General features: G+C 37.5%; 1 protein-coding gene across 5 annotated transcripts in view; it reads left to right on the plus strand.

Annotated features, from left to right (window-relative positions):
- Window positions 1-21133, plus strand: part of LOC135202502 (ADP-ribosylation factor GTPase-activating protein 1-like) — a 169517-nt gene extending 148384 nt beyond the window's left edge. For 4 of the 5 annotated variants that reach the window (XM_064231927.1, XM_064231929.1, XM_064231931.1 and 1 more), the window contains 4 exons: window positions 11518-11684; window positions 12449-12580; window positions 14407-14584; window positions 16356-21133. In XM_064231927.1, coding sequence (XP_064087997.1) covers window positions 11518-11684; window positions 12449-12580; window positions 14407-14584; window positions 16356-16478 — 600 coding nt within the window. In that variant the 3' untranslated portion in view covers window positions 16479-21133. The remainder of the gene's footprint in view (window positions 1-11517; window positions 11685-12448; window positions 12581-14406; window positions 14585-16355) is intronic. The other variant, XM_064231930.1, reaches the window with a different exon arrangement.
- The last annotated feature ends 119 nt before the right edge of the window (window positions 21134-21252 follow it).

Raw genomic sequence — 21252 nt, forward strand, 5'->3', positions numbered from 1 at the left:
AACAAGTTTGTAGGCAGTGACCCTCCCAACTAATATGGAAATGGATCTAACCGTTTGGCTGTTATTTGCGTTTTGTTTATGTAAAATTCCATAACCAGATATTGGCTTTATGAGAAATTATCTGCGTTATATACTATATATATCTATTATATATATATATATATTATTTATATATATTCTTCCCTCTACCCCCTATCTTCCCTCTTTATATATATACTATAGTAATATATTTTATATTTATTTATATCTATAATAGATATAGATCTGCTTATTCTATTATAATACTATATAATATATCTATATATTAATATATTATCTACACGAACACAAACCACGGCACGTTACTTTCATCGGCATGTAATTCGGAAAAATTGTCAGATACATTTGCACGACTATGCCTGGTCGATTTTGGGAATACTTCGAGATCAGTTGGTTAATGGTTATGAATTTTGGGTGAATGTTATTCCTAATGTGTTATGTGGATGTTTGGACCAACATTATGGCTGTGGAAAATGCGTATAGGTTTTTTTTTCTTTTTGGGGGGGGGCTTGTTGGAAAGAGGACTTCGTTTTTATTTTCCACCATTGGCCCCTGCTGGTTTTAAAGGCAAATAACAATTGATTGATTCTTTTTGTTTAGAGTTATTTTTTCCATTTTTTACCAATTAAAATTACTTAATTTACTGGTTGTAAAGTTGCACAGCTATTTTCATAAGATCCACTTTCAGTGTTGTTTAAAGTGTTTTCAATTGTTCTATTAATTGATGAGGAGAGACTATTAATTTTTTCAATGCCTCGATAATTATATGCTTCAATCTCTCTCTCTCTCTCTCTCTCTCTCTCTCTCTCTCTCTCTCTCTCATCTCTCTGTATGTGTTTACGTGTATTGTAGGTGTTATTATCTGTTCCGTGGTGCATTGGTGTTGGATTGTCAAAAGAAAATATAATTTTTTCGTGCACGTTTCAGAAAGTTTCATTTTTGGTTCCATTCCTCCTCTCCCACTCTCTCTCTCTCTCTTCTCCCTCTCCAAAACCCTCTCTTGCTCTTCTCTTCCTCTCTCTCCCCTTCTCATCTATTCTCTCTCTCTTCTGTTCAAAACCAAACAATTATTTATTTAGTTGCAACAGGATGGTACAGCGAGGTTGCTGTCACATTCATTTTCATTCCGAGCAGGCTCCCCGTCGTGATAGTCCAGGTCTTTGAATTTGTTTTCTTTAATGCCTGTTTTTTTGCCTTTTGGTTCCTTCCTGGCATTTCGCCAAGGAAGTGACCGCCTGCTGTTGTCTAGCCCGCCCATTTTCAAAAAGTACACTTTAGCAAATGGCCCGCCCTCGCTGTCTCCTGCTTAGCTGGCATTTAAACAACGTAGCCTTCACAGTCGTTGATCTAAGAAAAAATAAAAAGAAAAGCAAAAAAAGCAGGGTTTCGGGTCAAAGGTCAAGGTATGAATGTAGTAGAGACCTGAGGCGGCCTTCACCTACTATGTGTGGCATGAGGGAGGTTCAGAAGTCGCGATGTTTTCTCTTTGGAAATTATTCATGTTCACGTTTTGTCCGTTACTGTCTTAAGATGACCCCGGGGTCCTTTATATACCAGGGGTATATTTGAAGGACCTTGAAACTACCTACTATAATCGGGGACCTGAAAACTTTCTGCTTCCGATTAAAAACCTCTCTTGACCTCCTCTCCCTTTTCCTTTCCTTATGTGTGTGTGTGTCAAAGTTTTCTCGATTTCCCCTTCACCCCTCCCCTCTCCCCCCCTTTCCTTCAATTCCCACTCCCCATTGTCTCTTTTTAAAGCCATGAGCTTTAGCTAACTCTTCAACTCCTAACTATACGGCAAGGGATATGAAGTTGACTTTGTAAAAACGATTGACTTGCGAATGTCACCTCTCTTGAGTTCATCGCTTTGGCTTGAGAGGCAGATCTAATGCTTATTTATGGCGAGGATGATTGACACGTGACACTTCAACTCGAAGATAAATCTATGAAGCGAGCATTCCATTCGTGAGATGATATTTGAAGGTCACGGCTGTTTCACCTGCTCAAGAATTTTCACTTACCTGCAGAATTTCTTCGTAGAATTTAAAACCCCGATAGGACGGCCTTTAAAATATCCTACTTAGCATTTAACCTACATAGAAAGGCCTTTAGAATGCCCCATTTTTTTTTTTTAAACCCCTTTATAGAAAGACAATTTAAAAAAATGTCCCCCATACGCCTTAAGCCCCATTTAAAACCCCAAAAACCTTTTGAAAATGTTTTCCCTACAGGCAATTTAACCCTTTTGTTAGGAAGCCCTTTGATGCCCAAAGTAGCATTCACCCCCCCATAGAAAGGCCTTTAAAATGTCCCAAGTAGCATTTATAATCCACACAGCAAGACCTTTTAAATCCCTTATATTGCATTTATCCCATAGAAAGCCATTTGAAATGTCCCCTGCAACATTTAACCCCCATAGAAAGTCTTTTTAAAAGTCACATTCAGCATTTGACCATTTAATGTCCAACGTAGCATTTAACCCCCATAGGAAGCCCTTTAATGTCCCAAGTAGCATTTAACCCCCATAGGAAGCCCTTTAATGTCCCAAGTAGCATTTAACCCCCAGAGAAAACCTTTTAAAATGACCCATATTGCATTTATCCCATAGAAAGCCATTTAAAATGTCCCTACGTACCTGTTAACCCTATAGAAAGTCCTTTAATGTCCCACGTAGCATTTATCCCACAGAAAGCCATTTGAAATGCCCCACGTAGCATTTAACCCCCATAGAAAACCCTTTTAAAGGTCCCACCCCCTTTCTCTGCCTGTGGTTTAAATGTTATGATAGCCCCAGCCGGTCTTCCATTTCCAAACCCCCATTAGGGAAAAGCCCTTTTAAAGGTCCCCCCCCCTTGTATTCCTTCCCTCCGCTTTTAATGGTGTGATGAATAGATCGAATGACCCGGCCGTCTTGAATACCCTGAAAGTTGAAGTTCGCGAAGAAGGAAGAAGAGGAGAAGAGAAGAAAGAAAGAAGAACGGCTTCAAGTGGGAAGGAAGCGGGGGGAGGGGGGGGGGAGTTGTGAGCCCCCCTCCCCTTCCCACTCAACGCTGCGATTCCCCTTCCCCCCCACCACCGCTTCCGCTTTAAGTGAGAGGCGAGGAAGCTGGCGGGGGGGGCGGAGGGATGATCGTTTCTCTGGTGGGGCGGGAAGACATGAGGGGAGGAGGGGGGTAAACATTTGCCATGGTGAGGAGGAGGAGGGGGAGGGGGGCAAGTAAAGGTGTCTTTCTGACTATACTAACTGGTGAAAGTTGAAATTTCTTTTTTTTTTTTTCTTGGGTTGGGCCCCACGGCGGCAAGGCGAAGGAAGAAGAAGTAAGAAGAAGAAGAAGAATAAGAAGAAGAAGAAGAAGAAAGAAAGAAGAAGAAGGAAGGGGGAAGAGGCTAGGGAGGGAAGGAGGAGGGCAGGATAGGAGGTGGGAAAGGAGGAGGAGGAGGAGGAGCAGTTGGCTTATTTCGATTTTGTCCTTTTGTTGGTTTCAGGGAAGAGATCTTGGCAGTTGTGTTGGTCGTGATTATATTCGGAGTATTTTCGATGGTCTTCTGTTCATGTTTTTTTTTTTTCCAGGAAGAGTTTTTATCTTATATTTTTAATTTCTCGTATGAGTTCGTTCTTTGGTACATTGTTTATTTCTTCGTAAGTGGGTGTCTGACATTTTTGCTTTTTCCCAAAACTGGGGTTTTGTATGTTTTGTAGTTTTGCTGATGATGATAATAATAATAATATGCTGGAAGTAAAGTAAACCCTCTTTTAAACATTGTCTTATTTAAAAAGTAATTGTTGCCCTCAGCTGCGTTAATTTTATATTGGTTCTTCTCTATTTTTCTCATTATTATTTTCTCGTTGTTGCTTACCAGTTTAAGCAACAACGAGAAAACAATAATTAGAAAAATAGAGAATAACGTCTATAATATTAACGCAGCTGAATCAGCAATTACTTTGAATAATAATAATAATAATAATAATAATAATAATAATAATAATAATAATAATAATAATAATTTTTAATGAAAAGTAGTAGTAGTTGCAGGCTGACAAAGAGTACGATGTTTTGACCATCACCTCTCACTTGCTGTCAATCGAAAGACGACACCAATTGATCAATACCGTGAGTCACTGGAAATTATCATTTCGTCAGTGTCACAAATAAATCGAACTCTTTGTATAGACGCTTCCTTGTCATAAGTAAATTGATTTTTTTTTTCATTTTTTTTCTTTTTACAACTTGAAATAAAGATAAGGTCATTTTTTGCGTCATGAGACTAGACACTTGATATTTACCTCCTCTCCTGAATCATATCATATTATTGTTGTTTTCGTAATGACGATCGCTAATGAAAGCGACGTAAATATCCCCAATTCCCCCCCCCCCCCCCCCCCCCACCCCCCCCCCCCCCCCCCCTCCCCCCCCCCCCCCCCCCCCCCCGCTGCCGGGCAGAGACTCTTTTGAGAAACAAACAGAAAATGACGGCAAACAAATAAGAAATAGAGGCGAAGCCGAGCCCAGACGGGCCACCAGAGAACAAACACGCCCAAATGAGGTAAATAGACCCAGTTGTTTATCTGCTACTTACTGCTGCAGTGAGACAAACTTAAATTTAGGTGTTGGGGGTCTATGCGGCTGCGAGGAGGTCCCGTTCGGGGAGAGAGTGCGCCTCTCTCTCTCTCTCTCTCTCTCTCTCTCTCTCTCTCTCTCTCTCTCTCTCTGGTGGTTTCTAGTTTTCAAGGTATAAAGTGATACTCTCTCTCTCTCTCTCTCTCTCTCTCTCTCTCTCTCTCTCTCTCTCTCTCTCTCTGGAAGGTTTCTAATTTTCAGGGTATAAATGTGTATACTCTCTCTCTCTCTCTCTCTCTCTCTCTAGGGAAGGTTTCTAGTTTTCAGGGTATAAATGTGTATACTCTCTCTCTCTCTCTCTCTCTCTCTCTCTCTCTCTCTCTCTCTCTCTGGAAGGTTTCTAGTTTTCAGGGTATAAATGTGTATACTCTCTCTCTCTCTCTCTCTCTCTCTCTCTCTCTCTCTCTCTCTCTCTCTCTGGAAGGTTTCTAATTTTCAGGGTATAAATGTGTATACTCTCTCTCTCTCTCTCTCTCTCTCTCTCTCTCTCTCTGGCAGGTTTCTATTTCAGGGGGTATAAATGTATACTCTCTCTCTCTCTCTCTCTCTCAATTTCTAAGTTTCTAGTTTTCAGGGTATAAATGTGTATACTCTCTCTCTCTCTCTCTCTCTCTCTCTCTCTCTCTCTGGAATCTGGAAGGTTTTCTAAGGGTTTTCAGGGTATAAATGTATACTCTCTCTCTCTCTCTCTCTCTCTCTCTCTCTCTCTCTCTCTCTCTCTCTCTCTCTCTGAAGGTTCTAGTTTTCAGGGTATAAATGTGATCTCTCTCTCTCTCTCCTCTCTCTCTCTCTCTCTCTCTCTCTCTCTGGAAGGTTTCTAGTTTTCAGGGTATAAATGTGTATCCTCTCTCTCTCTCTCTCTCTCTCTCTCTCTCTCTCTCTCTCTCTCTCTCTGGAAGGTTTCTGCCTTTCAAGGTGTAAATGTATACTAGTATACTAGTGTGTGGAAAATGGTCAATTTTAAGCTCTCTCTCTCTCTCTCTCTCTCTCTCTCTCTCTCTCTCTCTCTCTCTCTCTCTCTCTCTGTGGGGGGGGGAGGTTTCTCGCTTTCAAGGTATAAATATGTACGTATGCTCGTGTGTGGAAAATGTTTCAACTTTAAGCATTAATGAATTCGTGTATTGAAATAGTTTTAAATATTTTATTTAAAAGCGTCCGTCGATGTTGCATCACCAGCTGTGTTTGTGTGAATTTCTGTCTGTCTGTCTGTCGGTTAAAGGGAGATAGATAATAATAGTGTTTTATGGAGGACAGCAGTAGAAACGTCTGTTATTTCTACGAGGTAGAAGATAATAATCAAATCTTCGTATTGTACGTATGAAACAGTCACAAACTAATATACAACCTTAGGACATCGAATACTCGTAAATATAAATGTTTTATTCTCTCTCTCTCTCTCTCTCTCCTCTCTCTCTCTCTCTCTCTCTCTCGTGCGTGTGTATGCGTATGTACGTAAGTAAATAAACATCTCTCGGGTGATATTTGATGTCACGTTTTATTTCTATGACGTCACTTTTTTTTTTTCTGTTCCGTCAAGTAAATGCCTTCATGTTGGTGATAGGGGGTAGGGGGGGGTGTCTCGAGTATCAGCGAACGAACCTTCTCATGGCCTTGAAAATAAACGCTTTGCTGTATTCAAGTGCAGTTATCTCAGAGATTTGCTCTCTCTCTCTCTCTCTCTCTCTCTCTCTCTCTCTCTCTCTCTCTCTCTCTCTCTCTCTCTCTCTCTCTCTCTCATATTTGTATGTCGAAATGTGTTCTATTTCCCCGGAGAGAAGTGAGGGGTCCTTGGGTTAACTTAGAAGTCATGGGATTCGTAGATATCTGGGTTATATCAGACATCTCTTTTTAAGGGATGATGCTACGATTTGGAAAAAGTGTGTTTGTATAGCATTGTATTACCACCGGACATTCGATAATATTGTAGAGGTCGTCAGGGGGAAAGGCTGTTTTCGTCGATAATGTAGAATTCCTTTTCGTTCTCACGAATCTCATTCTTGGCTGTTTGATGTCCATGTCTTAATTCCTCGCAGGAAGAGATCACGCCGAGAGGTGTTAATTTTTAGCTTTGAGCGGCAAATGTATTACAGATATGTTAAAAAAAAAATGCGTCGAAGTTACTCCGGCGCAATCGAGTTTTCTGCACAGCGTATAATGCTGTAAGAGCCGCGGCCCATGAACCATTCAGCCACGGCCCGGTGGTGGCCTGTCCTGTAGCGCTGCCAGACGCGCAGATTATGGCTAACTTTCCCCTTTAAATCAAATCAAGACTACTGAGGCCAGACGGTTGTAATTTGGTATCTTTAAATCGGAGGGTGGATGACCAACATACCAATTTGCAGCCCTCTAGCCTCAGTAGTTTTTAAGATCCAAGGGCGGACAAAGTAGGTGCGGACGGACAGACAAAGCGGTCTCAATATTTTTCTTTTGCAGATTGAAAACGCGTTAGGATCTCTTGAAAAAGAAACTATTGTCCTTCGTACAGCCTTAGATAATCTTCGAGCAACTGACGTCTTGTCACTTCATTAAAAATGGCAGCAGCTGCTTCCCCTGCTGTACGTCGATATTTTTTTTTCATTTGATCCACAGGAGTAACATGTTTTGTTTTCTTTCCGTGGATATCTAGTTCTTAAAACAGGTTTACAGGACACGAATTCACAAGCTACGTGTTCGTGTTTTTTTTCCAGAAGTGGTCTTCCTTTTTCCTTGCAACATTCCAGCATATTTTCAAAATTAATCGGTTTCTTGTATAAGACAACAACTTTAAATTAAGCCTTTTCGCGTTCTTGCTATCCCGCATCTTGAACTCTACCATACTAATTGATAGTTGAAGTGCGAGTCTTAATTAAATGTTCGTGAAGCTGAGTAACTTGAATGTGGTCCAAACTTGAAGTTAATGTCCCTGAAGTTGGGTAACTTGAATTTGGTCCAAACCTGAAGTTAATGTCCCTGAAGTTGAGTAACTTGAATGTGGTCCAAACCTGAAGTTAATGTCCCTGAAGTTGAGCAACTTGACTGTGGTCCAAACTTGAAGTTAATAAGTCTGTCATTTCTTTAAATGAATTATCTCCTCTTGGGTAAATGTTATGAAGCAGATACTTGAAAATAGAAAATAAAAATTTTACTGTTTATGATGACTGTGTGGCATGTGATGGACATGTATGACGTGTGAAATACACCTGAAAATTGCTGAAAATGATATATTCAGTGTCGAATTTTTAAGCCCTGTGTTATTCCCTAATTCTATTCGGTATTACTTTGAATTTGAATTTCAGAGACTTTTAATTTAAATTATTTGAATTTGGTGTCTTTCAAAGACTGTTTCCTCTGCTCGTTAGCGCACATTTAGGGATGTTTCGTAGGTAGTGTCGGGGGTCGTTTTTTAGGACTGGTATTCCTTGGGGGTCGTTATGTTTATGATATTTACAGCCTTTCGTTTATGTGTTTACAGTCATCCGCACGAGGCTTGTACTAAACAATCCGCAAAGGTGGATACATACAAGGTTAAATCCCTTGGGGCTCACTACCTAGGAAAGAAACACTTTTTATTCCAGTTTTTTTTATTTGTCTTTTTTAGGCAGGGAGATGTTGGAAGCAGTTCATATTATTATTATTATTATTATTATTATTATTATTATTATTATTATTATTATTATTATTATTATTATTATTTGCTGCTTTGCAAAATGAGCCTCTGGTCATGGACAAGTATGTCTGTGGTTATTGTTAAAACTCAAGTGCTTTGGAGCCATATCAAAATTTGTATCCTAAACCCAGTATAAGACACGGAAGAAACATGTATTGATTTCGTTGGATGTTCGTTCAGCAGTAAGGTGGTCTTTGTCCATTCTGCGTCTTTCATGAGAGAGAGAGAGAGAGAGAGAGAGAGAGAGAGAGAGAGAGAGAGAGAAAATTCATAGATTTCGCTGCATCTTTGTTTAGTAAGATGGTCTCTTCCCATTTTCTCTAATCCTGCGTGTTTCATGAGACAGACAGACAGACAGACAGACAAACAGATAAGACAGACAGACAGACAGCAGGAGGCTTGCCTCTTGATTTTACCCAGCCACATTTTCACCACTTCGCAAACCAACTATAGCAGAACCTTTTCAATTATAAACAGTCGTGTATGAGAAAGCAAAAGCTTTTAAGGCAGTAATGGATGTTACGGCTGATTAACTCGAAGTTTAACATGCATTACGAAATGTACCTGACTGACAGAGCGCGTAATATGAAGAGGGAGTTAAAGATTATTAAACATTAAAATCATGTCTCAATCGTTTCTTCGAAGGTCTCGAGTTAATGGACTGTTGATAAAACGCATTCGTGTTGATTTTAGGTTGGGTAATGTAAATGGCTTTTGTTATTTATCGTTCTCTGCGTGCACCTTAATGGTATTGCATTTTAACACTCTCTCTCTCTCTCTCTCTCTCTCTCTCTCTCTCTCTCTCTCTCTCTCTCTCTCATGAAACACGTAGATTAGAACAAATGAACAGAGACCACTTTATTAAAGAAAGATTCATCGAAATCTATAAATGAATCTCTCTCTCTCTCTCTCTCTCTCTCTCTCTCTCTCTCTCGACGTGAGTATACCCATTCCCGTGCTTTCCATGTACCCCACCATTTTTTTTCTCACGTTTGTTTTTCATTTTAACTCTGGCCATTTTCGGAGTGGCGAGCAGAAAACAGTGGCGCGTTTTGCAAACCATTAACCTTCTGGCAAACGACTGTCGGAATCTACGGTTTTGCACACACAAGTCGCATTTTTGTTTTCTTTTTTTTATAACCTAAAATTATTATTTTTTCCCGCGCCGAGGAAAATTGCCCTCGGACGGAGCACACGCGGAGAGGAAGAGAGAGAGAGAGAGAGAGAGAGAGAGAGAGAGAGAGAGAGAGAGAGAGAGAAGATTCACATATTTTTTTCGGAGGGGCCGGCAAAGAGAGGATAACTTAAAGGAGAGGTGGCTGGCGAACTCAATCTCTCTCTCTCTCTCTCTCTCTCGTGCGGCGGGCTGAACTCTATATCTGTTAGGTGCAATGGTAAACAAAGGAGAGAGAGATAGAGAGAGAGAGAGAGAGAGAGAGAGAGAGTGGAAACAGACGGTGAGTCATACAGTGAATCCAGCTCACAATAAATTTCATTGGGGGTTGTCTGGGGAGGGGGAGAGATTGTTGTTTGGGGGCCAAGCGACTGGAGCTTAAACTTTTTTTATTTTTATTTTTTTAGCCGCTTGGCAACCTCGTCTTGTCCGCCCCCCCCCCCCCTCGCCCTTCTCCTCTCCCTCCATCCCTCGGCTTTCCCCTCCCCCCGCCCCTCCAACAGCTCTCCCTCTCACCCACCCTGTAAACCCCCAGACGTCAGTCCAGCTAATCTTGAAGTTCAAAGAACTGAATGATTTTACTGTCGATTTTGTTCCTCGCGACAAGTTCAGTAACATTTTCCTCTGTTTTCAACTTGGAAATATGCGGTACTTCTCCCCCCTTCCCCTTCTCCCCTCCCTGTTCTCTCTCTCTCTCCCAAAACAGCTGATTTAATTGCCGATTTTGTTCCTCGCGACAAGTTCAGACACATATTCCTTTTCTGTTTCAACTTGGGAATATGTGGTACCCTATCCCTCCTCCCCCTCTCTCTGTCCCTTTACCTTCCTCTCCACCTTCCCCTCTCCCCAAAAACAACAACAAACAACCAACTTTCTTGCGGGGCAGGATGCTGGAAGCGGAGAAAGCGCTTCGCTCAAGGAGATAATCTTGGAACATTTTTTTTTTCCTTATCTGAAAGCATTGGGAAGTAATACAGCGATCGCGTTTGGTGAGGGGGGAACTTTCCCCTTTCTTCATGCTAATCTCTTGTTTCCTGACTTTATGCCTCGGGGTATTTGTTTTTCCTTTTATTTATGGGTTTAGCCCATGTACTGCATGGGCATTAACGCCCATTAGTTGAATGGTCGTATAGTATAAGGAAAGGAAATTGATGAATTGTGTAATTGAAAGTGCTTAAGTGTCAGTCTTAAATGGAATAGTCTTTAGTTTAGATTTATACCGTAATAAGTTTCTATACACACACACACACAATCATAAAGTACAAATAAATTTATAGCATTGTATGTCTCGCCTGATTGAAACGACCAGCTGTAATCTTGTATCGAATATCTTATTATTGTTGACCAACTAGTTTTATCGGTTTGTGAGGCTGAAAGTGATTAAAATTCCTTGCATTGCCTCCTTTGAAATTAAGGCACGAGCTGCTTCGTTCGGGAATACCATCCATGTTAATGGTCCTCTCTGAGTGCATTGAAATATATACAGAAAGTTCTCGAGAACCTCTTCAGCTCTGCTCTATATGTCTGTGTACGTATGTATGTGTGTGTGTGTATACGTATATAGTTGAGATAGTTAGAGATAGAGATGTGTGAAAGGTAAAGGATCAACTGTAAAAATGATGTTGAATTGGATATTTGAAATTGTATAAACGAACATGACCTGGACAGTAACAAGGTCTTAAATCCTCAGCAGGATTCAAATTCTGCTGGAGCCAAAATTGATGAAAATATAAATTTGATTCAACCAAGTGCAATATTAATGTGGAATCTGACATCATTCTGCCCACTTCTAGTTCCTTCACAGAAAACGCTCGTGTGAAGTCATGTGTCTTGGGCCCTATCGCCTACTGAAATGTAACATTGGGTTCAGTTTTCGTCTTGTATTTTTGTATTTAGTTTACATAGGGAGCTCAATTTTGTCATGAAGTTGTCTGGTATTTTTTCCTACTTATTTGTGTATACATGGTTTTATCTTCTATAGCTTTCATGTAATTGTGGAAGTGCACATTTTAAATTGCATATTTTTAATCTTCCAGGTCAGCGAGGTGTCTCGGCGTGGTTGGAGTGAAGCCACCCGTGCCTGGGGCAGTGGGGGCCCAGGAGGAGGCACTTTAGCTCTGACGGGAGGTTCAGGAGGTCCTCACGAAAGATCTTCTTTGCTCTTGGGACCTGGGGATGGATACCAGCGTCTGGATAACAACAAGTCAGTTGCCTTTTTTCAGAACTTTATTGCTAGTTAGGTTAAGTAGATAACACTACTTAAGTTTCTACTCATCCTTCTCTTCACAAATTGAAAACTGATTCAGTAGTTTTCATGCTATGTGTAATGCATGCATGTCTCTTCCATACTAGAAGGTGAGAAATATCCCCAGCAAGAGAATGTCATTTTCATTATTAATACCATTACATATATACTATTGGTTGTGTTAGTTCGTGTAACCCCTCTTATCTAACAAATACTCTTGTGTGGCCAATACAGGATAGTCTGTAAATATCAAAATATCAGTTTCAATGATGAAATTTATCAGTCAATATCATCAATAAATATCAAGGTACTCTACTTTTTATGCAATATATTTTCATACTTATAAAGAATAAATATCCTTATGAAGATAGATTAGATGGATTTTCTCATATATGTACTGTAACTCTAATATTATTCATATTTTATGGTGTCTTCCATACTCATTTTAAATGAAAATAGAGTACAGTTTTACAGATTAATTTCAATAAAAACTAATACAAAGGAATAATCTCAGATATTGCAGATCCTTAAAGTATTGAAAGTGCAGGGCTCTTACATCTGTAAACTCACCTTTGCATGTACTATCGTATCAGACTATGCTATATTAAAACTCAAACTAACATTTCTCGCGATGCTTTCGTGCATGAATCGTGTCAGAAGTCAGTAAAGATGGTGGTTGGTTTTTGCATGGCTGTCCTATTAACTGCATGATCCATTGTCAGTATGGTGGACGCTTCACAAACGGATGCCACCACGTCGGCAAATGCGGCCACCTCTTCTGACCAAATGCCGGACGATGACCTGATTTTGTCAGAGGAAGATCATTGGGCCAAAAAGCCTGCTGCTGACCCAGAGTAAGAAAGCATTTTTGTTTAGTTTCCCCAGTCAGGTAAAGTTGTGTTTTTAATAATTTCATGTCACCTTTTAAGTTTTCACTTGTCTAGAACTTAGCAAGCGAGGAATGATTATTATACTTTATTTTACAAGAATAAGAGATGCCTAGTTACTCAGACATTGTTTTGGTGCTTCGATGCTTTGAGAATAATGATGACTTCTGAATGCTAGTCCATAAACTTGTCTTCTCTATTCTCAGTTTTATGTCTCCTTTCTCATGATTTACATACTCCATTTTTTTAATCTTTCAAGAATTAGCTAATATTTACTTAGTATTAGCATTAAAGCTGAAGCAGTTAACATTTTATATTTATATATTCTATTGTTGTTTACAGGTCACGAGAATAGTTTATTTTGTGCCATGTGTATAGAAAGATATGAAATAGAAACTGTAAAATAACATTTTTTATTTTTTAATGTACTGTACCTTTTTATGATCCAGTAATCTTAATCCCTGATTTTATATGTGTACCCAAGTTATATATCTACATGTTAATGTACAAATTCCATATAATGGAATATGGATTTAAAGTTAATACATATCCCATTTTTTGAGGGAGGGATAAGAATAGTAGTTACATATAGACATAAAAAATGACAAAACTAATTTTGAAATCACCAGTCTTTATGCAACAGTAAAAAAGGTTGCACTTACTAACTTGTATTGCCATTAAGGCTTCAGTAGTAACCGTTCCCGGTTTATTTGTGGAGGACTTGTTCCCAGCCCCAAATGCAATTCCACTTTCCATATTGAAATAATAATAGACTTGAACAGAGCATAACTAATAGTGTGATTCAACTTTTCTTAAAAGAAGGGTACTAGTAGACACCACACTGTTTAACTTACACATCAAATAATTTCAAATTGAATATATATTAAGGTAAACTGCAGTAGGCTCAAATGATCACTTTCCTAAAATCATACCTTGTCCTCTAAGTCACCCAGCAACTCTTAATGCACAGTGACATAACTATGTAAAGATTGTTGTTAATTTAAATGGTACTCAAGAAATTCAAAATGTGAAATGTCAGAAGACTGCTGTGATACCAATAGGCATGAAATCCATTCCACTAACACTGATAGCAAACCATAAAACTTCAGAATAATGTATCACAGTACATAGTTGGATACCCAGTCAGAACTGGTAAAAAATCATCTGAAAGGCAGGTATGGCAGCTTTGTGCAAAATAATGGAGCTTTCATCAGTTTCCCTTGGCATGTAATATAAATGGCATAGTAATACATTTTCGAGACATTACCCATGGTATTAACAACAAGCAGACACTTTTGAAGAAGGAAAACTGAAGCAGAAAGCATATACAGTTTTGACTAATTTGCAATGTAAGATTCACATTTTGTCCCCTTCTTAATGCAACTTATACAAATGCGTCCACTTACATCAAATTGGTGTCCAACTCTTTAGTCAAATTTGGCTGATGACTTCATAGCCTCAGATGTTATGGAAAGCTGTAATTATTCTAATAGTGAAGCGGATAAAGTACAATGCAACTAGTAGGCTCATTTAATTTTCTATTATCAGAAAAAATTAAGCTTTGGGCCCTTTTTTTACTAAATTTTGGAGTAATATATATTTTTGTAATTTTATAATATTGTCTCTGGTATCATTTGTGCATATTTCAGAACACATTTTTACTTGGTCCCTGATGTTTTGCCACTCATTTAGCACACACTCTTTTATTTCATTGGAAATAACTATTAATTGATTACTGTAGATTTTGCACTATACGTACAGAACCTATGTATAATCTGACCCTGTATTGACAGATCAAATGATGGATGGGGAGATGACAGTTGGACCAGTGACTGGGGTAATGGAAACAATAGCAATGTGTCTTCACCTACACAAACCAGAATGGAATCTCCTAACCCCTCTCCTAATGGTCGGGTCGCCAAGAAAAACAACAACAACAGTAACAAGAGTAAAGGATCAGTCAAAAATAAGGTATGATGATATCAAGCTCATAATAGCTTGGAGTTTATCTTCAATAAAATTTCCATGTGGGGTGTTTTGAAATGCAGGCAGTCCCCGGGTTACGACGGGGTTCCATTATTGAGATGTGTTGTAAGCCGAAAATCGTCGTAAGCTGGAACATCGTCAAAAATCCTAAGAAAACCTTACTTTTAATGCTTTGGATGCATTGAAAACTGTGTAAACTGCATTCTTATTGCATTTTTCATCCCAAAAACCTTCAAATTTTGATTATTTTGCATTTTTGGTGTCATATTTCATCTGCCAGATCAGTGTTGTAGGCGTCATAACCCTGGAACATGCGTCGTAACTCTGGAACATGCGTCGTAACCCTGGAAATAATTTCTGATGAATATAATTGAAAAGCGCCTTAACCTCGGAACATTGTAAGCCAAACCCGTCATAACCCGGGGGACTGCCTGTAGATAGAATGTGTAATATGACCTCTCTAGCTGCCTAGCTGTTCTTTTGTTTCTGTCCATAGAAACTGAGCTCATAACCAACAAAAAATTACCGTGATACATTTCCATGAATGCAGGAGGACCATTTTCTGTGCTGAAAATGGAACAAGAAGGGGAGAAATTTGTCTTGCTAATGACATCCATAGCTTTAAAAACACTTCTAACTTCATCATTCGTATTAGATCCATCAGTAAATGTATCTCATCCTTTGTACTGACAAGTTTTACAAATTTCTTTCAAGGTAATTCACTAAAATTTTGTGTTCTTCCACCCAGTGGATAATCACATTTCAATACAATTTTGCACCAAAGAAGCGACTAGGATTAATTCACCCGATTGATGCTGTTTGTATAACCTGTCTCTCTAATTTCCTTTTCAAGGCCTCCCTCCAGAAGTTTAGGCAGATGATGTCATGAGTAGAATTAGTAGCCATTTGTATCTCACAAATACAAATAAAAAGGGAGGAGGGAGCTGACATTAGTAAATTTTGGATATCAGTTACAACATCTGATTTCACCAGGCAGAATAAAATTACTACTACATAAGTAACATTGCAAGAACCAATGGTGGTGTTTTCAACATTTCACCAGTTGGAATGCTTTTATGAGAGGCATTGGTTGAAGATCAGTACAGGATTATTGCTTCACCAGTACTCTCTATGCTTTTTGTTCATAAGTTTTGCTCATTTCCCATCTTAACATAGCTTTATATTCCTGTTGGAGTTACATAAATATTAGCAAACAGCAAGTGTTTAGTGCTCTCTTATGCATTCATGCAGAATTGAAATGGAATAAAGAATTTAGGCCAAAGGCCAAGCACTGGGACCTATGTGATCATTCAGTGCTAAAAGGGAAAATCGAGAGTAGAAGAGTAGAAAGGTTTAAAGGTGTAACAGGAGGAAAATCTCACCGTTGTACTACGAAACAATTGTTAGGGTAGTTGATAGCAAGATGGAAGAAAGCGAATATGAATGGAGGCACAGTAAAAAGAATGAAGGGTTGCAGCTAGTGGCTGAAGGGACACTGCAAAGAACCTTAAGTAATGCTCACAGTGCACCACATGAGATTCACTGATGGAACTCCTGTCCTACGGGGTCCATGCAGAATGGTTTTTAGTATGATAGTTATTATTAAGGCAGAATGTAAACCAAGCATGTGTGTGATATTTTATTTTCAAATTTGTAAGTATAAAAAATTTCATCTTTCATTCTTACTCTAAACTTTAAATTAAATTCATGAATATGTTCAGTACTGATAAATTTTCATCGCCAACTTCGTTTTCAGGGTAATGCTGAGGAGGAACTCTTAGTCGATATTAATAGTACTAGTGGCGGTGGAGGAGGCAATAACAAAGGGCACACCTGGGACAACTGGGATGATGATTGGGAAAAAATAGATGGACAATAGAAGGTAGAGTAAGACCAAGAATGTCAAAAGTATGTACGTACTATGACATACAAAGTGGATTCAAATTTTTCTCAGATTGAGATTTCCATATATAATTATTTCTAGTTTAATTATATTGCAGAAGATGAAGATCATGATTTCAATGTTTTCATCTGAAGGAACATAAATTCTAATTAGGGTCCAGATTTTGTCACACACCAGCTTGGTTGTGAAAACTACAAGTAAAGTTAAAAGCTCGTATATTTTAATAATTTGCTTTCATTAAATGAAGTTCTAAAAATGTATTTAATTGGAATTTGAGTACTATATGAACAAGTGTGCAATTTTTCCTAGGTTTTAATGATAATATTTTTGTGGAATGTCTGATATATAAGATGCTCAAACATAAGAAAAAAATAAGATTGTATCACTAGTAACTTTTGTTTTTATATGAATTGAAAATTTTATCTAAAAACAGAAATTTTACTGTTGCATTTTATATATTCTTTTAGATTTAGTTGAGATATATTATTGATTGCAATGCTGTAAAAATGAAACCTTTTGAAAAGGTTTCAATAGAACCTCATCCTCAAACCTTAGTAATCAGTTTTGATATTTCAGGAGATTTTATACTTCATTTTTAAATTAAACCATGCATGCAACTACTACTTGTGCATTGCTAATGTTTGCTTGTACAGATATCTGGTATAGATGTTCTAATGATATTGATGATCAAGTACTGCTTAATTGTAGAACAATATTCTGCTGCCAAAGATGTCATGCAAAGTATATGCAAATGAATACTGTAATGTATGATATCTGTGTCATGGTTTATAGGAAAAATTGCAATATATTCCTTCAGATTTTGTAAATGTAACTCACATTACACACACTCAATGTAAACATTCATTCATTATTTTGGTGGTATTCATCCCCACGGTAACAGGATTGTCTTTTTTCATTACAGCCTATGAAGTATATTTTTTAACAATTGTAGAATACTTATTTAGGATCATATAGTAGTCGATATGTATACTAAGAAAGTTATTTCTGTAAGTCCACTGTCAACAACTTATAGTATTGTGACCCAGCCTTTTCAGGTTACTCAATGAATGGACTCATTCACTATTCTTTGACTCTGCATCTTGTGCCTGATACCAAGAGAATGGCCTTAGAAGTTAGCTTGGTTTGAGAGCATATTTTCACAGCTTCCATTTCAGTTGATCACGGCTCAAAAACTCTTAAGACTGTCGAGTCATTTTGAAATGTCTCAAGTCCATTGATAGAAGATGGTGCTTATTCATCAACCTCATATCACTATCAAGTGTGTTGCTTATACCTTAATTTAAAAAGTCAGTCTTTTAACATATCAGATCAGTCAAGAAGGGTAGGCAGTACTGTTTGGATTATGACATGAGCAAATCTAAGGGTGAAATTGCTATGACGAAAAAAATTCTTTCGTCCAAATGCAAAATTTTTTTTGCATAGTTTTTTAAGTGAGGTAAAAATATATTTTATTACTTTTTATGAATTTGGTTTGCAATTTGAATATTTTCAGAAAATTTTAATACTTTTACCATATATAGTTAATAAAATTATCAATTTCAATTTTGTAAATTTCTTTTTAATCTTTTTACTCTTAATTCTTTTAACCTTCAACCTGACCAGTTCAGTTGGTCAAGGTATTGCGTGTCCTGTCAATATAATTTACATTCCAAATATATCCATCTTTTAAGACCATGATTACTTCATGTCTGTGTATCCCATTTTTAGGTCCCCATTTGTTTCAAAATCTCCCAGTGTGAGAAGAGGTCAAATTGTTTTTAAATTAACTTTCCATTTTTACATTATAAAGAAGAGAGCCAAGGTACTCTGAATAAGAAGGGATTCTTTAATGGAATCTAAGGAGCATGTTATAAATACTACTGGTAAATAAATATGTCAAGATCATCTGCATGGATGTCATGCTAAATCCAAAAACATAAAGACATGGATATACTAATTTAGATGCAAATCTGAAGTGAAGAGTTAAAATGAAAAACATTTGTTTAGCTACTTGTATATTTGGAGGGGCCTTTGCTTTTTTGCAAGCATGATTTTATGGCAGGAACAATAATGTCTACGAACCAGACAGCAAACGGCAAACTATCTTCAAGCAGTCTGAACTTGGGTATCCATGGAGGCACAATAATGCTAACTGTGATTTTCCTTCTGTGTATCTCTTGAATACTGATGAGGACTGTAAAACTTGTGTATATACTGTATTTATTTACTGGAATCCATCTTCATATTACATACAAGTGATAAGAAAATTTCTGAAATTTGATGAATAAATACTATAGTTGTATCTTATAAAATAACAGTGTTTTGTGATATCTTGTTCATGTTGTAGCATGGACATTATTTACAGTAATGTTGTGGTTATAGATGAATGTGGACATTATTGATATTACAGTAATAGATACATTAAGATTTCAACCACATGGCTCTGATTTAACTTTGCTCGACTTCATTTCGATCTACTTTTCCTTGGGTTACTATTTGGTTCCTGTAAGTATCTGGAATGTGTGTGTTTTGCCCATGATTTACCTGAAATAAATAATTTCATTGCAAGGAATTCATATGCTGTACCATATAAACAGTGCATTCTTCCAATTTCATCATAATTACAGAACCATTTTCAGTTGCTATTTTTCATTATTTAGTGCCAATTCGATTTAAGGATGGACACATGAACAGGGCCCATTATTCAGTAGGTTTACCAATGCCAGTCATACTTTGTAAGTATGCAATTAACAAGGAAATTTGGTTCCTACTTAATTTAATGTAAAATCTGCCTCATGCACTGAGAAACTAGGAATGGTTTCTCAAGATAATGTACAATACAACTTTTAAGCAAATTGTAACCTTGTAAATACAGTCAGTCCTCCTTGTTCATGAGTGGTCAGATACTGTATTCTTATTAAAATGATATTCACAAAATAGCATCAAACAGATGGTTAATGCCTCACACACTTGAACAAGGAGAACTGACTGTAATAAGACTTCATCTTTCTCAAGTGCTGTGTGATTTCAAACAATAAAATCAGCTATTTAAATGTCATGGTTGGTAAAAAGAGCATGGTTTTCAGATTTCCCAGTTTATATGTAGATGTCCAAAACTGTATAAATTTAGTGGTATTCACAGCATACACCTTTGGTCGGAAGAAGCCTACTGAAATCGTATTAACCTTCAAAAGAATATTTTGCGGTGATGTTAACGATAGTTGCCTCTGTAGACAGAATTTGTGATGAGAGAAATGAGATAAACTCTGCTGAAATACTTGCATTTGCAGAAATTATTTGATTGGTTTCTTCATCAGGTCATGTTTCAGACTGGAATCCTGGCTTTTTTTTTTTTTTCTCTTTTGTTGTTACTTGTTGAACAGAGATTGGTGTTTAAGAATGTTGTCGGAAGCTATTAATATTAACATGTTAACAGGAGGGTCAGGAAGTTATGCAAAGTGAACAACCTGGTAGCAAGGCATCAACCGATTCATATTGGCCTCTGTACCAGTCAGGCATATCTTTGCCCTTATTCACTCCAGCAGAATTAAGAGACTTAGGCACTGGTCCATCCATTTATTACGATGGTTATGTCATTAGTATGATCTTATGGTGATGAAGACCAAGACTGTTTTAAACCAGCTTTTTTATTTCTTTGCTAAATTCAGATTAGTGAGCTCAGCTGTAGTAGGTTAAACCAGGAGCTCAGCTGTAGAAGAGATAAAACCAGAATTGCTTGTGCAAGTGTTTACTTAGGGACATTTCAGACATCGTTAGTAGTATGTCGGTTCACGATTACAAATGCCAGAGGTTTTTGAAAATATTAAGGAAAATATTTTACTGCAGCAAAATTTCACCAGACACTGTTCAAAAGGATTTGCTTATCTTTTTACCATTGTCAAATGCAGGGTTTTAGCCAATAAAAATTTAACTATTACTATAGGTGTTGGCTGTTTTATATGTTATGATTTACTCCTGTAGTGACTTTCAAGCCCATTGGCGTTAAGTGAAAATGTCATATTTGCATAGTATGATGCTGTTTGTCAAATATTTAAATTTCAGAGTTAAATTCCTTAAATATGGAAATTAAAAGCAAACACACAACTCCTTGGTGAAATTATTTGTGGTTAGAGAGTTGAGAGAAGTTTCAAGTAGTTACTATCAGTTTACTTTGTAAATTTGGATAAAAGTGCTCTGTAATTGGGGTAACATTTAATGCTCTGCAATTTGCCAATAAGCTGTGGTTATGTTAAAGGCATAAGTATTAGCAGTTTTAAGTGGCCACTTTACAGATAGATGTATGGTGCATGATTGACTAATTGGATGGGTGGTTTAAAAGTATGGTACTGTTCATAGATCATCAAGAACCTGTGCCAGTGACAGCTAAAGTGCCATTGTTAAAGAACAAAAGTGATTATGAAGTGTTCAAGTTGTGTTCATTTTCATGTTTTTGGTAATTACAGTGTGAAAAAGTTGAGTTTAGAGGATTAAATTTCTTTCATTATTCTTCTTCTATTTACACCTAAGTATTTGTATACTCTGAATACTGTAGTTTATTTTTAATAGATAATCTCAGTTTTTGGTATTTCTGACTTCTGTTACTTCCAGGAATAAAGTGTAATATAAGCTAATTATGATTTACTAAATACTACCCAAATAGTTTAACAATCTTGAAGGGGATAGTTGTCGTCATAAGAAAAACTAAAGCGCATCCCTCCCAAGAAAAAATAAAAAGTCTTGGCACCTGCTG

Source organism: Macrobrachium nipponense, chromosome 30, assembly GCF_015104395.2.
Source record: "Macrobrachium nipponense isolate FS-2020 chromosome 30, ASM1510439v2, whole genome shotgun sequence".
Classification (NCBI taxonomy): Eukaryota; Metazoa; Arthropoda; class Malacostraca; order Decapoda; family Palaemonidae; genus Macrobrachium; species Macrobrachium nipponense.